Raw genomic sequence first — 19,546 nt, forward strand, 5'->3', positions numbered from 1 at the left:
TGCACATCGAGAGACTGACATTCTTGCCCATTCTTCTTTGCAAAACAGCTCGAGCTCAGTGAGGTTGGATGGAGAGTGTTTGTGAACAGCAGTCTTCAGCTCTTTCCACAGATTCTCAATTGGATTCAGGTCTGGACTTTGACTTGGCCATTCTAACACCTGGATACGTTTATTTTTGAACCATTCCACTGTAGATTTGGCTTTATGTTTTGGATCATTGTCCTGTTGGAAGACAAATCTCCGTCCCAGTCTCAGGTCTTGTGCAGATACCAACAGGTTTCTTCCAGAATGTTCCTGTATTTGGCTGCATCCATCTTCCCGTCAATTTTAACCATCTTCCCTGTCCCTGCTGAAGAAAAGCAGGCCCAAACCATGATGCTGCCACCACCATGTTTGACAGTGGGGATGGTGTGTTCAGGGTGATGAGCTGTGTTGCTTTTACGCCAAACATATCGTTTTGCATTGTGGCCAAAAAGTTCAATTTTGGTTTCATCTGACCAGAGCACCTTCTTCCACATGTTTGGTGTGTCTCCCAGGTGGCTTGTGGCAAACTTTAAACGAGACTTTTTATGGATATCTTTGAGAAATGGCTTTCTTCTTGCCACTCTTCCATAAAGGCCAGATTTGTGCAGTGTACGACTGATTGTTGTCCTATGGACAGACTCTCCCACCTCAGCTGTAGATCTCTGCAGTTCATCCAGAGTGATCATGGGCCTCTTGGCTGCATCTCTGATCAGTTTTCTCCTTGTTTGAGAAGAAAGTTTGGAAGGACGGCCGGGTCTTGGTAGATTTGCAGTGGTCTGATGCTCCTTCCATTTCAATATGATGGCTTGCACAGTGCTCCTTGAGATATTTAAAGCTTGGGAAATCTTTTTGTATCCAAATCCGGCTTTAAACTTCTCCACAACAGTATTTTGGACCTGCCTGGTGTGTTCCTTGGTTTTCATAATGCTCTCTGCACTTTAAACAGAACCCTGAGACTATCACAGAGCAGGTGCATTTATACGGAGACTTGATTACACACAGGTAGATTCTTTTGTCATCATCGGTCATTTAGGAAAACATTGGATCATTCAGAGATCCTCACTGAACTTCTGGAGTGAGTTTGCTGCACTGAAAGTAAAGGGGCCGAATAATATTGCACGCCCCACTTTTCAGTTTTTTATTTGTTAAAAAAGTTTAAATTATCCAATAAATGTTGTTCCACTTCACGATTGTGTCCCACTTGTTGTTGATTCTTGACAAAAAAATAAAATTTCATATCTTTATGTTTGAAGCCTGAAATGTGGCGAAAGATTGCAAGATTCAAGGGGGCCGAATACTTTTGCAAGGCACTGTACATTATGTATGTATGTATGTGTATATATATATATATTTTTTTAAATCATACTTTGGGGAAAAGGTGAGAAAGAAAACATGCCTTATACTGTATGTATCTCTTTCCAATGCTAAATCTGAATAAAATACATTGAGCGCACACACTCAAAAATAAAAATTTGGGGGGCGGGGTGCACAACTTCGCGGTTTTTCACTTATCGCGGCGGGTTCTGGTCCCCATTAACTGCAAAAAACAAGGGATCACTGTACATTGGTCATTGAGAGTCATCCAAAGTTTTTCCAAACAGCTATTCAAGTCATCTAGTGAAAATTTCTTTTAAAAAAAAAATCGTCGGCGTCTGAATGAAAAGGGACTCTAGCGTAGGATTCCCAGGAAGACCCCACTTCTGACCCAGAGGGATATAAAAAAGCCAGACTGTGAGTTTGCCAAAACGTATCTGAGAAAGCCGAAACAGTTTTGGAAGAATGTTCTCTGGTCAGATGAGACAAAAGAAGAGCTTTTGGGAGAAGGCATCAACAGAGTTTACAGGAAAAAAAACGAGGGCTTCAAAGAAAACACGGTCACCGCAGTCAAACATGGCGGAAGTTTTCTGATGTTTGGGGTTGCCTTGCTGCCTCTGGCACTGGACTGCTTGACCATGTGCATGGCATTATGAAGTCTGAAGACTACCAAGAAATTTTGCTTGATGTAGGGCCCACTGTGAGAAAGCTGGGTCTCCCTCAGAGGTCATGGGTCATCCAGCAGGACAATGACCCAAAACACACGTCAAAAAGCATTAGAAAATGGTTTGAGAGAAAGCACTGGAGACTTCTAAAATGGCCAGCAATGAGCACAACCTGAATCTTATAGAACACCTATGGATAGATTTGAAAATGGCAGTTTGGATAAGGCACCCTTCGTCCAACGGTTGTGCTATCAAGTATTAGGCTAAGGGTGCCAATACTTTCGTCCACCCCATTTTTTCGTTACGTGTTTTGTGTAAAATGATAATAATTTTCTTTTTTTTTCCTCTTTCGTGTTTTTTCATCCAAAGCAAAATAAATGAAGAAATTACTACCAAATCATTTGTAATTGCCATCATTTTCTGGGAGAAATTGAGCATTATCTGACAGAATTGCAGGGGTGGCAATACTTTTGGCCAGCAGTGTACACAAACACAAGGAGGATGAGCTTGGCACAGAGGGCAGGGGCCCTAAGGGTTTCCAACATTGAAACATTTACAGCAATACAGAGTAAATGCTTTCCTCTTTCATGTTTTCTGCAACACAATTGGAATGAACTTAGAGACATGGTAGATAACTTAAATACACTGGCTATTTTGTTAACGCTTGATTGCATAACTTGTTTAACAGTCAAGAAGTGACAAAACGCGATTAGGACTTTGAAAAAAGCACTTACCATCAAAATTTGCAGTCCGCCGAAATGCTGTGTCGTGAATCCTGTGTGTTTAGCGTCACAGAGTGGATGACCCGCCTTCACGGTGCGCGGACTTGTGATGTCATTCATCGACCGTTAAAATTTTTTAGATGTTGAGCACGTGCGGTCTGCACGGTCCGGCCCGGAACTGTGCGTAACCTATCATTTGGACTGTCGGCTTGATGGTCCCGGCCGCATCTGGCGCACTGACGTTAAACAGGCGTGATTGCTATGTGAATCTAGTGAGCTGACGCCGGATCCGAAGCACAGTCACCTGCTATCAGGGATGGTCATTGGGTTTTAAAATTGAATTTATTCCAGCCCAATTGTTTTTCAGAAAGTACATAAAATTTGCGTAGTAATCCCTAATAAATTGATTTGATTACGATTTGTATTTTTTTCTTGTACATTTTATTCGGTATGGTCAGAGAATAAGAATATTTACAAAAAAAAACAATTGTGTTTCAAAGTTCAAACAAGTTCATTGACAACCAGGAAAGCATTCAATTTCTACAGGATTTTTAATTTTCTACACTTGAAAAACTCAAAACTCTTCAGTCTTGAAGCAAGCGAAATGGCGCTGTGATCAAGTGGACATGGTGACGGTCTTGTCATTGGCCTGTGCAACAGAGAGGAGGTCATTATTCAGACTAGTTATTAAGAGTGTAATGGTATTTGTAGTCTTGCTCCCTCTATGCGGAATCACGGTTCAGTGCGACAGTACAGAGTGGTTACTATCAATTGCAGTCTTGCTAACACTATTTAAAGTGCATTTATTTTATAATTTCAAATCAGGATGTTTATTTTGCTCTAACCCTAGCTGAAGTCATTGAAACTCTGAGTGAGTATGTTGTTTTAGTCAACGATGACTAGAAAATAAATCGTCAACAATTTTTTTCATGATGATATGATAACGAGTTAAAAATGTGTCTTGGGAGACTAAAACAAGACAAATGCCAGTTTTCGTCTGATGAGACTATAACGAGACGAAAATTCGTCATAGTTCCCGTCACACGTTCACAATGCGCGACATTTGTATTTGTGGTTAGTTTGAGATTAAGATTTAAGATTAAGATTTGTTTAGCCAGAGAGAATATGCAATGTTGCTTTAGCCTTTAAAGGTATGTGCTGACTCTGCTGAGTGATCATCACACAAGAAATGTAACTCGTAGCATTAGCATAGCATTCGCGTTAGAATTAGGCTAATGCTAACATATATGTACAGTATATATACAGTGATCCGTCGTTTTTCGCAGTAAATGGGGACCAGAACCTGCTGCGATAAGTGAAAAACAGCAAAGTAGCGCCCCACCCCCCTAAATTTGTGTATGTGTGTGTTCAATGTAGGATTGTAAAGAGATACATACAAGACATCTTTTTTCACATTTCCCCATTTCATTTAAGTAAAAAAAACCTTTTATGTATATATACGTATATATACCTTACTGTCTCACCTAATTTTATTTGAACAAGAATAAAACAGAAAAACGCTGTCTTTATTAAATGCTTCATTGAGTGAATCCACTCAAATCCGCTCAAGCTGCTCACTTACAAATAATGAGTTGCCAAAGCAACTGTTTAACAAGCTAAACGATGATTGACGCATGAGGCGCAAAGTTTCGGCTTCCAAGCATTTTTGGCAAAATCAAACCTTAAAGTGCCTGTGACACGAAAAAGCATGTTTATTTCATAATACACGCGGTATTTTATGCTCCTGAATGATATGGACCGCTTGGATGTGTGTGGAAGCGATCGCTATATTTATTTAGTTTTTTGAATCCCGCGCCAGGAAAATGAGTGACTTCCGGGTTCGGTCTTGCATTGAGGAGGAGGGTGCTGTGACGTGTACGGTAGAAGACGTCCTCTTCACGCTACAGTGTACTGTTGTGTATGAGGACGAAGGATTCAGCTGATTTTGCGGATTAATACGTTTATTTTTCGCATCACGCCAGCCAAACGGCTGCAGAAAAATCATTCTGTATGAGGGAGAGGCGTATGCGCCTTTTTGGAGTTTCAAAAGGTTCCCATTCACCGTGGATATTTACTGTGGGACCACTGGACTTACGAGGAAGTGAGTAAACATCTTGTTTTGTATTATGTCAAATACGAATACAGCGATTACAAAGTAAACACTACAAACTTCCTTTAAATGAAGGACTACTTACGTTTGATCATTGATAGGCATGTAAAAAGCTCTCCTAATGCATTAGCAGCAGCACGTTAGCTGAGTTAGCTCCAGCCACCCTCCTCCAGGGAACGAACTGTAAATTGCTCTCCGCCGGGCGGTTTGCCGATCCGCTAAGTCATTCGACAACCGGGTCGTCATGTCAAATAATCCAGGATAGCTTTGTGTGATTTTCCGCTTTGAAGACTTTGAAACATCACTCGGTTCGGGTTAGCATGTCGGCTAGCTGTCACTCCTTCTGGTTTGTTTACATTCTCCGAAGCCGGGGAAGGGAAATGACATATGTCCGATTTAGGTGTCATAAAATATCGTTCGGGAGGTGCGACAGTAAAGGTGAAGTCGACAGTTTTGACCATTATGTAGTAATTTTGCCATGTCGTCTTGAATAAATGGATTTTTATTATTTCATATTCCATTTAGCACAAGATTGTTATTTGTCTTGACCATGCCATTTATTTAGCAATTGGGGAAAATACTTGGATAAAAAGAATATCCTGTAAAAATATGGAAGTAAAGAGACAGAAACAATGACATTTTGCCGCTCTCTTCGTCGCGTTTTCCTCATTGTGAATAGTTCCCCCTCGACGGGCTGACTGGTCCTTCCCAAGCCATTTATATAGCTATTGGGGAAAAATACTTGGATAAAAAGAATATCCTGTAAAAATATGGAAGTAAAGAGACAGAAACAATGACATTTTGCCGCTCTCTTCGTCGCGTTTTCCTCATTGTGAATAGTTCCCCCTTGACGGGCTGACTGGTCCTTCTCAAGCCATTTATATAGCTATTGGGGAAAAATACTTGCATAAAAAGAATATCCTGTAAAAATATTGGAGTAGAGAGACTGAAACAATGACATTTTGCGGCTCTCTTCGTCGCGTTTTCCTCGTTCTGAACAATTCCCCCTCAATGGGCTGAATAGTAAAACCGATGAGCCCAGTCTACCGCTGACGTCATCCACCTGTTGGGGACGCTAAAGCCCTATAATGGTAGGCGTGGCTAACCGGCAGATTAAAAGACTAATTTCTCGTCATCTGCGCTTTGCTAAATTGTTGTATATAGTCGAATCGTCTCAAAATATGATTCGAATTCACATAATAATGCCATTTAAGACTTTTTTTCTGGTGTCATATGCTCTTTAACGTCTGTCAATCCTCATTAACTTTATAAAGCAACTCCACTGCACTGCCTGACGAACAAAAGAAGCAGGAGGGAGAGTGAGGGGCCGTTTACATGGTGACTCTCTGAGAATACGAACAATTTCAAATTTGCATTTGCGTCTCCATTTGAACAATGTCGCAATTCATCATGAAAACGATGCCAAGCCCTAGGGGGCAGTGCAGATTTACCGGGCGACAGAGAATGATGCACTTTGACCCCACCAAGCTCACTCAGCCCGGAAAAAAATATGCCCGCCCATTCGAAGCGATGTCATTTTTCTTATGTTCAAAAAGGCACAAAAATTGAAACGTTCAACATATTCAATTTAAAATTTTTATTAAAACAGTAAATTAAAGCTGACATTCCGCCATATTTGCTGTTTTTAATGTTTAGTAGCAGCGCAGGAGGCCCCAGCGCTGCGCACGCCCAATGTGACGTGTACGAGTGCTGACGTTAACAGCGCGGTCTCGCGCGGCAGGAGCCTTTGCTATGCATGCCGAGGAAGCCCCCCTCCACCCCCCGCAATTGGATTCTTTCACTTTGGAGGCAGGATTCAGAATTTTTCGTTTTCGCCTTCCGTCTTCACCGGCACCATATGCACGCGATGCGAGTCCGCAACTCAGTCATTGCGTCTTTGTGTCGCAGAGTCGCCATGTAAAGTGCCTCTGAGACTATGTGATCGGATAGGGACAGCTCATCTGTATTTGTTTTTCAATTAAAAAATTATGCGATTGACTGAGGGCGTGAAATTTGAAACGCGAAGTAGCAGGGGATCACTGTACACACGTATAGGTGTATATATATATATATATATATATATATATATAATATACTGTTTATATACATATATACAGTGCCTTGCAAAAGTATTCGGCCCCCTTGAACCTTGCAACCTTTTGCCACATTTCAGGCTTCAAACATAAAGATATAAAATTTTGATTTTTTGTCAAGAATCAACAACAAGTGGGACACAATCGTGAAGTGGAACAAAATTTATTGGATAATTTAAACTTTTTTAACAAATAAAAAACTGAAAAGTGGGGCGTGCAATATTATTCGGCCCCCTTGCGTTAATACTTTGTAGCGCCACCTTTTGCTCCAATTACAGCTGCAAGTCGCTTGGGGTATGTTTCAATCAGTTTTGCACATCGAGAGACTGACATTCTTGCCCATTCTTCCTTGCAAAACAGCTCGAGCTCAGTGAGGTTGGATGGAGAGTGTTTGTGAACAGCAGTCTTCAGCTCTTTCCACAGATTCTCGATTGGATTCAGGTCTGGACTTTGACTTGGCCATTCTAACACCTGGATACGTTTATTTTTGAACCATTCCATTGTAGATTTGGCTTTATGTTTTGGATCATTGTCCTGTTGGAAGATAAATATCCGTCCCAGTCTCAGGTCTTGTGCAGATACCGACAGGTTTTCTTCCCGAATGTTCCTGTATTGGGCTGCATCCATCTTCCCGTCAATTTTAACCATCTTCCCTGTCCCTGCTGAAGAAAAGCAGGCCCAAACCATGATGCTGCCACCACCATGTTTGACAATGGGGATGGTGTGTTCAGGGTGATGAGCTGTGCTGCTTTTACGCCAAACATATCGTTTTGCATTGTGGCCAAAAAGTTCAACTTTGGTTTCGTCTGACCAGAGCACCTTCTTCCACATGTTTGGTGTGTCTCCCAGGTGGCTTGTGGCAAACTTTAAACGAGACTTTTTATGGATATCTTTGAGAAATGGCTTTCTTCTTGCCACTCTTCCATAAAGGCCAGATTTGTGCAGTGTACGACTGATTGTTGTCCTATGGACAGACTCTACCACCTCAGCTGTAGATCTCTGCAGTTCATCCAGAGTGATCATGGGCCTCTTGGCTGCATCTCTGATCAGTTTTCTCCTTGTTTGAGAAGAAAGTTTGGAAGGACGGCCAGGTCTTGGTAGATTTTCAGTGGTCTGATGCTCCTTCCATTTCAATATGATGGCTTGCACAGTGCTCCTTGAGATGTTTAAAGCTTGGGAAATCTTTTTGTATCCAAATCCGGCTTTAAACTTCTCCACAACAGTATCTCTGACCTGCCTGGTGTGTTCCTTGGTTTTCATAATGCTCTCTGCACTTTAAACAGAACCCTGAGACTAACACAGAGCAGGTGCATTTATACGGAGACTTGATTACACACAGGTGGATTCTATTTATCATCATCGGTCATTTAGGACAACATTGGATCATTCAGAGATCCTCACTGAACTTCTGGAGTGAGTTTGCTGCACTGAAAGTAAAAGGGCCGAATAATATTGCACGCCCCACTTTTCAGTTTTTTATTTGTTAAAAAAGTTTAAATTATCCAATAAATGTTGTTCCACTTCACGATTGTGTCCCACTTGTTGTTGATTCTTGACAAAAAAATTAAATTTCATATCTTTATGTTTGAAGCCTGAAATGTGGCGAAAGGTTGCAAGATTCAAGGGGGCCGAATACTTTTGCAAGGCACTGTATATATATACTGTAGATATACACACACACACAATGATCAATGTTCATTCGCAATAGTTGGAACCGTTGATTTATTTATTATTAGAGTAAGACTTGAATTTTACAGACGAAAACATTTTGCATAAACGTCGACTAATACTATAGGAAATTGGTTAATTAGCATTTTTGTCGACAAAAACTAGGTGAAAACAAACACATTTTGAAATGACTAAAATGTGACAAAGACATTATCGAAGTATTATCGTCGAAAAGACAAAAACGATACTGGTAAGTACCGTATTTTTTGGACTATAAGTCGCGTTTTTTTTTCATATTTTGGCTGGGGGTGCGACTTATACTCAGGAGCGACTTATGTGTGGAATTATTAACACATTATGATATAATTTCACATGTTATTTTGGTGTTTTGCAGTGACACTGATGGTTTTGTAAAGTTGTTAGCATGTTCTTATGCTATAGTTATCTGAATAACTCTTTATAGCTATGGCCACGTTCGCGTTCTGCCTTTGGCAGTGTATGTTCAATTGTATTATTGACTTTTTTATCTTGAAATGGATGCATTTAGTTTGTGGCGCTTTCATGCCCACGTGAGGGCGCACTCGCATTTGTTTACGTGGAGTCGAGTGCTCACACGCCAGAAGAAGACGGACAGCTACGTAGCTCTGAGTGAGTGGGCGAGTTACAGCGAGAGAGAATAGACCCTACCCACGTGACGTCACAACTCCGCTCTCCTGACTGATGCCGCCCACTTGTCCGTCAACACATCGTGTTGACCTGTTACGGCTACGTACATTCCTCCTATTTACGGAGTGTTTTTCTGCTCGTTAACATTAATAATTAAAATGGTGAAGGCGTGTGTGGCGGTCGGTTGCAATAACAGAGAAGATAGACGGAGAGACTTGAAGTTCTACCGGATTCCGAGAGACACGGAGAGGAGAGAGCGAGATGGGCTGCTGCAATTCGACGAGAAAACTGGGCTCCAAACGATTACCACAGATTATGTAGTAATTTTATATCTGGTAAGATGCATTTAATATATATTTAGAGGGTTTTGGGCTGATAACCACAATTAAGATCATTGCTAGGCTAATCGCCGACAACATACACGTATGTATGTAGTGAGAGTGCTATCGCTAAACCATCGCTAGCTCCATTGACAAATGACATGAAATACATTAGACTTGACAGTGGTTGTTAGCAAGAACAAAAGATTTTGAATTGAAAATTTTGTAACTCACCTTCCGAGCACAAGATTCCTGCCGAATTTTCGTGTACGAGGACCTGTTTCACCCAACCAGCAACGTAGCATTTATAAGCCTCCAAGCTCTTAAAGTTTTTCAAACTTTCGTGAGAATAGGCTGATTTTGTGTGGACAAGATAGTTGTAAATATCAGGGTCAGGCAGAGACGGCGAAGGCAGCCGGTCAAAAATCATCGATTTAGGCATCAAATATGGATCTGGCGACTGTATAGAACGAAGCTTTTCCACATAACGCCTTTTATGCAACACATCCAGTGAGTTTACGGCATCAGAAAGCACCGGGTCTTGCATGAAATGCATTTTAAATTCCTCGATCAATTGAAACCAATGCTAATACAGAGACAAAATGACGGACAAGTGGGCGGAACCATACAGCGAGCACGTGGTTTTGTGACGTCGGTGGGTAGGGTATATAGACGGCTGCGAGCCTACTTTCATTGTTTATGCTTTAAAATCATCTCTACAGAGGCAACGCCTGCGTGTATCTTAATCTTTTCTGTTGTTGTTGTGTGTTTTCCACCCACGATCGGACACTTAGAGCCAGTTGTGTGGTTGTTTGAACGATGTGCTAATGATAGCGAACGCATGCTAACCTGTTACTTATTACTAATAGTACCTAATTATCATTTATTTACGTTGATGCGAACCTGTTTTCTATCGAGGACCAAATTGATTCAGCAAATTATACGGACGTCCAGCATTATCTTTTGGGAGTTCGCTGTACAGCCAGGACCGAGCTGTAGCGTTGGACAGTATATTCACATTTCGTTGTTCATGCACTGTACACTGTATATTTATTTAGCATGTTGTTCTCTATTGTATTTTTATATGAGATTGCCTTTCAAGATGACATGTCTGTTCTATGTGTTGGATTTTATCAAGTGAATTTCCCCCCAAAATTCGACTTATACGCCGGTGCGACTTGTATATGTTTTTTTTCTCTTCGTTGGGCATTTTATGGCTGGATCGACTTATACTCAGGAGCGACTTGTAGTCCGAAAAATACGGTATTTATTTTTGCACTATTTCAAGAGATGCTTTTCAGTTTTGGCATTGTTTGCAATTTTTACTTTATTGTAGCCCAAAAAATATATGTCGGTGTGTAGATCCCCTGGAAATGGTTTAATGTGTGTCAACATTGAATAACATTGAACATGGTAGTATCTTATTTTTATAGAAAAAAAAGTTAATAAATTTGCCAGCTGACTTTAAATGGTACCTGAGTCGATCCCAAAAAATGGTGTGTCGTCTATTTTTGCACATAAACTGAATTAAAGAATGTTAGAACCATAAAAACAAAAATTCACAAGATTGATGTTTTCTTCAATGTATTTTGCACTTTTAAAAAAAGATGGTTTTTAGTTTTAGCCAATAAAAAAAACGTAAAACTTTGAATTATCGTGATTTAAAAAAAGAAAAAGCCTTTTTGGTTTTCCTGTTGTACCTAACCGTGACTTGTGTGTACTGTTATACCCCTGCTATTTATGTGAATGTTCTTTCTGATGTGCATGTTTCTCACCTCGTAGTGCAAAAACGGCAGAATCTCTTCATTTTTTTAAATACATAGGGAAGGAGGTGGCACATCACCTTCTTTTTCACTGACAGAATACTGTTGTTTCTTCTTTCTGTACCAACACAAGCAGCCAGTGGTGATGATGGAAACTGCAAGGATGACTAGATGGAGATGGTCATCATCAGTGTGGAGGACACGTGGGCTTCTGGCACGTCCGGACAGGGGAGGACGAGCTCACAGCTTTTGCTTCCGACCAAGCTCTCCGCTGTGCAGCGATAGCTTCCACAGTCCTGCTCGATGATACTGTCCATGCGCAAGGTGCCTCTGACGGAGTCCACCACGGCATTGGCAGGGAGGACCTGGTTTCCGTTGATCTTGACCCAGGTGTACGTCAGTGGGAATTCACCATGGAAAGACAAGCATGTGAGTGTCACGTTATTGCCTTGAGCGAATTCCCCTTGCAAGTTGCATATCGGTTGACTTGGCGGCTCCATGACCCTCAGGGTCATGGTTATCATCTTCTCCATTTTAGGTAACTTCTTCTCAACGCACATGTACAGTGGGGAGAACAAGTATTTGATACACTGCCAATGGGAACAGTGGCAGTGTATCAAATACTTGTTCTCCCCACCGTAAGTCATCGCGTCTGAGCGACTGACGTTGCTAATGGTGATAGAAGCATCTCCATTTTGGGGATCGCGTGCGGTGAAACGAACCCTGCCCTTCATCGGTTCGTAAAGATCGGAGTGCAACCAGTTGTCACTGGACCAAATGATGGGCCGTGGGGAGACATCAATGGGGGTGGAAAGCCATATGATGTACCCCGAGCTGTCCAGAGTGTCATTGTACTGGCAAACCATTGTGACATCGGAGCCTCGGCGGCGTAGTACTGTGACTCCTCCAGGTGGATTTCCAGAGCCAAGCAGCTCAACACTCCCATTAGGACAAAAGGCCAAAGGAGGCGCCACGCCATCATCGCCATTTGCATGCTGGCAAATAAGGAACACGGTCACATCAATGGCAGTTGCATCATCATATGCATCAATGGCTTCCCAGGCCAGCCAGGAGACAGGGGTTGGACAAAATAATGGAAACACCAAACATTTTAGCATCATAATCATTGAACTTAATTGTTAAAGAATGGAATGAGGAACATTCTAATAAAGTTGAGCATCTTGTATGGTCGGCAAAATCCCCAGACCTCAACATTATTGAGCATTTATGGTTAGTTTTAGAGATTCAATGAAGATGTCTATTTCCACCGCCATCGTCTCTAAAAGAGTTAGAGGGTATTCTAATTAAAGAATGACTTAAAATTCCTTTGGAAAAAATTCACAAGTTGTATGAATCAATACCTCGGAGAATTGAGGCTGTAATTGCCGCAGAAGGCGGACCTACACTATATTAAATGAGTTTTGGTTGATTTTTTTAAGTTGTTTCCATTATTTTGTCCAACCCCTTTATATTTATTGTATACATGAAAAAAAATTATACATATATCATTATTAAATTAATATTAATTCAATTAACGTTTTATTTGACAAAGGCACCTTAAGACTGACATTAGACAATCATAATTATGACATGACACTGTCATGAGCATCAATTTTTTAAGAGATGTTATTCAGTGTCATCCGGTAAATTTTGGGTCATCCAACATATTATCTCACTTTTGAATGAAATTAAAAGATCCGAGCTGGACATTAATGGACATAGTAACTTAATTTGCCGGATGACACTTAATGACATCTGTCATAAGCATTCAGTAATGCCCATGATAGTGTCATGTCATAAATATGACGGTCTTATGACAGTCTTTAGAGTCCACTGTCAAATAAAATGTTACCAAATACCATAACAAGCAATTAATGAAACTGGAACAGTAACTGTTAGCAAAGAACATTAATTTTGATTGTTATTTACATCTCTAGCGCTGCAATACATTCTAAGAGGGATGTGTTGCCTATTAACCCAAATAAATCAACAAATAAGATGCAGGATTTCTAATGAAGAAAAGAAGAAGCGGCTTATACTCCGAAAATTACAGTATTTCAAATAAAAATCCTTCTTTGTAACCTAGTCAATGACTATACTTTCTATTCATTTTGCAACGCCTTTGAAAAAAGTGAGACTTTTGAAGGAAAACACAAGCTTGTCTGGGTGAAACCCAACAATTAAATGGTAGTGTGTATCGTGTAATAAATGAAAAAGTCACGGTAGATAAGAGGCTAGTCAGAAAAGACTATTTGATCTATTTTGAGGACAGCAATGTCTAAACGTTTCATCAACTGGCAACATCTCAATTAATTTAACCATCGATTACACTTTAATTACATTATTTTGCGGACTATAAAGTGCATTTAACCCCCCCTCCCCCCGGGTGTATTTATATTGTCATAGCAGGAAAACAATCATTGCAATGTTAAAAGATGAAGAACATGACAAATGCAGTACATTAATGAGGTGCACCTTATGTATGGATTAAACTTTCTCTTTGATGGCGTGCTTTAAAGTCAGAAAAAGTCAGTTAATCGAGGCCGCGTTCATGCTGCGAGATCAACGATGTCACTGTGGTGCAAGGCCGGCCCAGCCTATACGCACACTATGCAACTGCTTAGGGCCACCACTAGGGGGGCCCCAATCTGGCAACCATTTTATACGTTGTTAATAGAGCATCGTGAATAATGTGAAGCGCATTGCCGTTTATCTATGCAAACATCCATTTTCTTGTCATTACAATCTGGCAACCTGGGGAGTGACGTTGAACCTGCTTTGCGATGATTGGTGCTCAAACTTGCTTGGAAAATAGATGCACGAATATGTCGAAGCGAATTAATCCTTCTGGAGCAGAGAAGCGAAAGAAGAAGAAAATTGGAAAAAAAGGAAACAGCAGTATCAAGGTAATAGAGCATGTTGATGTTGTTGTTTTTGTGCAAGACACTCAGACTTGAACGTTGTTGTCAGCTGAGCTTGTCAATATGTCGTACTGGTAATTGCCATTAGGCCCGGAGCTAATCAAGTAAAGACGAGCACGTGGTCACCTGTCAAATGTACGGCTTCTGCTGATTGTAGTAAAACTAAATATTGGCAAAACTAAATATTTGGACTGGAGAGCGTAGATATAGTCATTTTATTTATATCGGACATTATTATCAAGTAGTATGCCATGTATCAGCCTACGGTGAATCTACTTAATTAGTTGCGCACTCCCCAAAGTACACGTTTTTGTTAACGAATATTTTCCTGGGCTGAATTTTGTTCCATGTAATCATATTTTGTATTTTGGATGATTCAAAGGAGCAATTGAGAAGTTTCTTGGAACTGGAGGTGGAGTGCAGTCTTCGTCACAAGATGAGGATTTCCCCAAATGTGCAGTTCAAGGTAATGCTTGGCAATGTCGTGTACGTAGTTATGAGATCAAGAATCAAGAAAGATGCACATAAAGTTACATTTTTAATACATTTTGATTTCTGCCGAACACACTGCTGCTGATGAAGAGGACAAATGTATTCCTGTTGGTATGTCAATATTTATGCTCATTCTATGAGTGCATAGATGTGTCTAATGAGGTGGAAAAGGTAACCTGTTTTTTTTTTTGTCTGCCGAATCAAAAATAGCTCCTACTGAACAAGAGGATTACCTTGTCGCTGGTAATAATGACTTTTCTTAAAAAAAAAAAAATAAATAAATAAATAAAAAAAATAAAGTAAATATCCACAAAGACGAGCTGCTCACAAGTCTCCCTTCTATAGACATACAGTGGGGCAAATAAATATTTAGTCAACCACTAATGGTGCAAGTTCTCCCACTTGAAAATATTAGAGAGGCCTGTAATTGTCAACATGGTTAAACCTCAACCATGAGAGATAGAATGTGTGTGTGTGTGTGTGTGTGGGGGGGGGGGGGGGGGGGGGGACTGAAAATCACATTGATTTTTAAAGAATTTATTTGCAAATCATGGTGGAAAATAAGTATTTGGTCAATACCAAAAGTTCATCTCAATACTTTGTTATGTACCCTTTGTTGGCAATAACGGAGGCCAAACGTTTTCTGTAACTTTTCACAAGCTTTTCACACACTGTTGCCGGTATTTTGGCCCATTCCTCCATGTAGATCTCCTCTAGAGCAGTGATGTTTTGGGGCTGTCGTTGGGCAACACGGACTTTCAACTCCCTCCATAGATTTTCTATGGGGTTGAGACCTGGAGACTGGCTAGGCCACTACAGGACCTTGAAATGCTTCTTACGAAGCCACTCCTTTGTTGCCCTGGCTGTGTGTTTGGATCATTGTCATGCTGAAAGACCCAGCCACGTCTCATCTTCAATACCCTTGCTGATGGAAGTAGATTTTCACTCAAAATCTCTCGATACATGGCCCCATTCATTCTTTCCTTTACACAGATCAGTTGTCCTGGTCCCTTTGCAGAAAAACAGCCCCAAAGCATGATGTTTCCACCCCCATGCTTCACATTGGGTATGGTGTAATTCAGTATTCTTTTTCCTCCAAACAAGAGAACCTGTGTTTCTACCAAAAAGTTCTATTTTGGTTACATCTGACCATAACACATTCTCCCAGTCCTCTTCTGGATCATCCAAATGCTCTCTAGCAAACCGCAGTCAGGCCTGGACATGTACTTTCTTCAGCAGGGGGACACGTCTGGCAGTGCAGGATTTGAGTCCCTGGCGGCGCATTGTGTTTCTGATAGTAGCCTTTGTTACTGTTGTCCCAGCTCTCTGTAGGTCATTGATGAGGTCCCCCCGTGTGGTTCTGGGATTTTTGCTCACCGTTCTTGTTATCATTTTGACGCCACGGGGTGAGGAGGGAGTTGAAAGTCCTTGTTGCCCAACGACAGCCCCAATCACTCTAAAATCCTGGGCAGAGACCAAATGGGAGAGTTGACTCAATAGCATAGAACCTTTCTATCACAACAGTGATCAGGTGCGGAATGCTTTGACTGATATAACAGACAAGGCAAATGATTCCAAAGTTATAACTGATGCTCAATCTCTTGCTGAAGAAATAGGCTCATACAGATTCCAAATTTGCTCTGTAGTTTGGTACAACATTTTGACAATTATTAACAGAACCAGTAAGCTCTTGCAGCCTCAAACCATGCAGCTTGATGTTGCTGTCAACCTGATTGATACAACAAAACACGCTCTTCTAGACTATATAGTAAAACAGGCTTTACTGAAGCCACATCAAAGGCAACCTAAAGGTTAACTGTGAGAACGTGAACGTAGAGGCTGTCTTGAAACAAAAAACGCCTCAGAAACACTAAAATACATTTTACATATGAAGCCCCAGATGAAGCAATGACAGATGCTATGAAAAGGCTAGAAGTATGTTTCTTCAATGTTGTTGTTGATGCTTCCATAGTCTATTCAAGATCGATTTGAAATCACCATGAACGTGAGGGACAAGTTGAGTGTTCTTTACAATTTTCCAGGGATGGATGAGAAGGCACTCACTGAAAATTGCCAACAGCTAGGAGAAACACTGAGTGATGGCAGTGAGATGGACATAGACTGGAAGGATTTAGTGAGATAAAACAGCTCCCTAACCTTCCCAGAAAGGAAATGACATCATTTGAGCTCTTGACGTATCTTCATGAAAAGAAACTCTATGAGCTCTATCCAAACTTTTGGATTGGGCTCCGGATAGGCTGCACATTACCTGTAACAGTAGCATCTGCTGAAAGGAGCGTTTGAAAACTCAAACTAATCAAAACATACCTGAGATCTACCATGGCACAAGAGCGCCTGACTGGGTTAGCAATCATCAGTATCAGCCACATGGTAGGAAAACAGAATAGCTACAAAGACATCATAAATGACTTTGAAGCTCAGAAAGCAAAGAGGGCAAAATTTTGGAATGAATAATCTTAGTGATGTAATGGCCATGGCTTGAAATATTGCAGTATTATATTTATTTGTATTTTGTTTTTTGTATTTGTTTTTATTGTGTACTGTTTTTCTGTTTACATTTTTTGCACTTTAGACTTGAAGGAAGCTGTGCAGACCGTGAAATTGTTTGATTTATATTCTATTTTGTAGACTATGTAGATTGCTTTATTTATGTGAGTTTTGATACTTGATTACAAGCTTAAAAAACAAAAGTTCTTTATTCAAGTTTCCTCTGTTTACATTTTTTGCATTTTATACTTGAAGGAAGCCATGAAGGAAGCTTTTAGTTGTAAGTTATTCATGGCTTCTGTTTGTGCAATTCATTTGTTTCAATATATATATATATATACAGTATCTGACTGTAAATACTTTATTTGCTGTTTGCTGTTGTGCTATTTGACTTTCACTTTATAAAACAAGTTGTGTAATGTTTACCGGTTCATGACTGTACAGTACATTGTCAGACTGTGAAATTGTTTAATTTATATTCTATTTTGTTTACTACAGTTTGCTTTGTTTGACTTTTGTGAGTTTTGATACTTGATTACAAGCTTAAAAAATAAAGTCCTTAACTTCTTTTCCTCTTTTAGAAAAAGGTTTGGCGCCATCTACTGTAAGTAGGCTACTAACAATCATTTGGGGTGAGAAGTTTCAAGTATGCAGTGCAACAAAATCTGATTAATATACAAATTATGGACGTATGGGTTGGATTGCATGTATGGGTTTCACAGTACACGGACGAAATGGTGGGCCAAAAATATGGGCCCCTTGGCATTATGTTGCTTAGGGCCCCCAAATGGCCTGGGCCGGCCCTGCTGTGGTGTATCCCAATTCGGTGAACAAGCTAACTCAACAAAGGGTGCTTTGATCTATTGCAAGTAACTGGACATGTTTTAATAAAAATATCCTACAAAGGTTGTTGGATATCTGTTGGACTTCAATTTAAAAGGTCAATTGTGAATAATTCAAAATGCTATTTAATGCATTTCTGGCTGAATCAAATTTGCTGGATTCATCTTTTATGTTAAATTACCAAAATGAAACAACTTTTTTCTTCTATTGTAATTTTCCGAGTACTACTGTACCATTGACTCACAGTGAATGATCATTTATTTTCTTATCTGTTCTTTTGCTTCTCCAAGTTCACAGCGAAGGACCTCAGTGTTCAGGCAGCCAGCTATAATGATGCACAACGCAAAGATAAAAAAGATGATGATGATGAGGATGATGAAGATCATGGGCAGGCATGGGTCCTAAACATGAAGCTCGTGGGCCAAAACTGGCCCGTTGGGGTATTTGTGCAAATGTGCAATTTTAGACTGATCTTCTTGTAATCTATTGCTGTCGAAAAAACTTTTTTAATGGAAATTTAGATAATGGTACAATATACATGGTGATTAAAAAATGATGTCCTAAAATCATTACACGCTATGTGAAAAAGTGAAAAATATTACAAAATACAGCATGATTTCATGTTCAACACTTTAGAACTACTTGGCTATGGAGATAAATTTATTTGCATAATCAAATTAATTTACAAGGATACAAATAGTGCAGTCATTTTACCACAAGGTACTTGTCCAAGATTCTCAATAAGTAAAGGAATTAAACAAGGTTGCCCCATCTCTCCTTTTTATTGCAGCAGCAGAAATGCTTTCCATTCTTGTCAAAAATGCAGACTTTAGGAAACTAACGGTGTGTGGCAGACAATTAGTAATAAGCCAACTAGCAGACGATACAACAATTTTCATGGAAAATTTGGACCAGTAGATCCTCAGTAGAAGGAAAACATTATTCAGATGTTTGGGATGTCACAAAGCAAAAAATAGCTGTGTTAAAGTCAAAGTTATGTTTGAAATGTATGCTTTTACAAAAAGCTCAATTTCTCTGTTTTTTCATCAGAAACTTGAAAATTGCGCAAACGAGGCTATTGTCTAATGCTGATTTTTAAAGAATGGAAAAAGATATGAACTAACTTTTTTTCCTGCTGAAAGAAGAGAGTCTAATCTTTCTTTTGGGTTGTTCCATGGTTATATAGCAATAAAACAGAATTTTCTGTGGGCCTTGCAAAGTCAGTCAAAATCCAGTAAAATGGCCGGGAGCGAAGAGTGTTGCACCGGTGAAAATGGCTGGGAGTCGTTGAACTTTTGTCCTTTTTGCGGTCTTTTTTTTGTCCTGTCGGAATGACTAAAAGTTGTTGTGTTGCGGGTTGTAACGCAAGAAAGAGTTCGGAGCCGCATTTCAAGTTCTTCATTCTTCTTCGTGAGAAGAAAAGAAGCAAATGGCTGA

General features: G+C 40.1%; 1 protein-coding gene across 5 annotated transcripts; it reads right to left on the minus strand.

The window, feature by feature from the left end:
- Positions 1-1,312: 1,312 nt before the first annotated feature.
- Positions 1,313-18,451, minus strand: LOC130906254 (coxsackievirus and adenovirus receptor homolog). Of its 5 annotated transcripts, none has more exons than XR_009061273.1 (3): positions 17,028-17,113; positions 11,426-12,340; positions 1,313-3,374 (listed from the first exon to the last, which is right to left on the minus strand). XR_009061273.1 is itself a non-coding variant. In XM_057820365.1 (2 exons), exon 2 carries the CDS (start codon positions 12,209-12,211, stop codon positions 11,513-11,515), a length of 699 nt encoding a protein of 232 aa, XP_057676348.1. In that variant the 5' UTR covers positions 12,212-12,340; positions 18,354-18,451; the 3' UTR covers positions 8,527-11,512. The 5 variants fall into 5 exon arrangements, 3 of the variants coding, with proteins under 3 accessions (XP_057676348.1, XP_057676349.1, XP_057676347.1); XR_009061272.1 differs by having other exon boundaries at positions 11,358-12,340; XM_057820365.1 differs by lacking the exons at positions 1,313-3,374; positions 17,028-17,113 and adding an exon at positions 18,354-18,451 and having other exon boundaries at positions 8,527-12,340.
- Positions 18,452-19,546: the final 1,095 nt, after the last annotated feature.

Source organism: Corythoichthys intestinalis, chromosome 18 (genome assembly GCF_030265065.1).
Source record: "Corythoichthys intestinalis isolate RoL2023-P3 chromosome 18, ASM3026506v1, whole genome shotgun sequence".
Lineage (NCBI taxonomy): Eukaryota > Metazoa > Chordata > Actinopteri > Syngnathiformes > Syngnathidae > Corythoichthys > Corythoichthys intestinalis.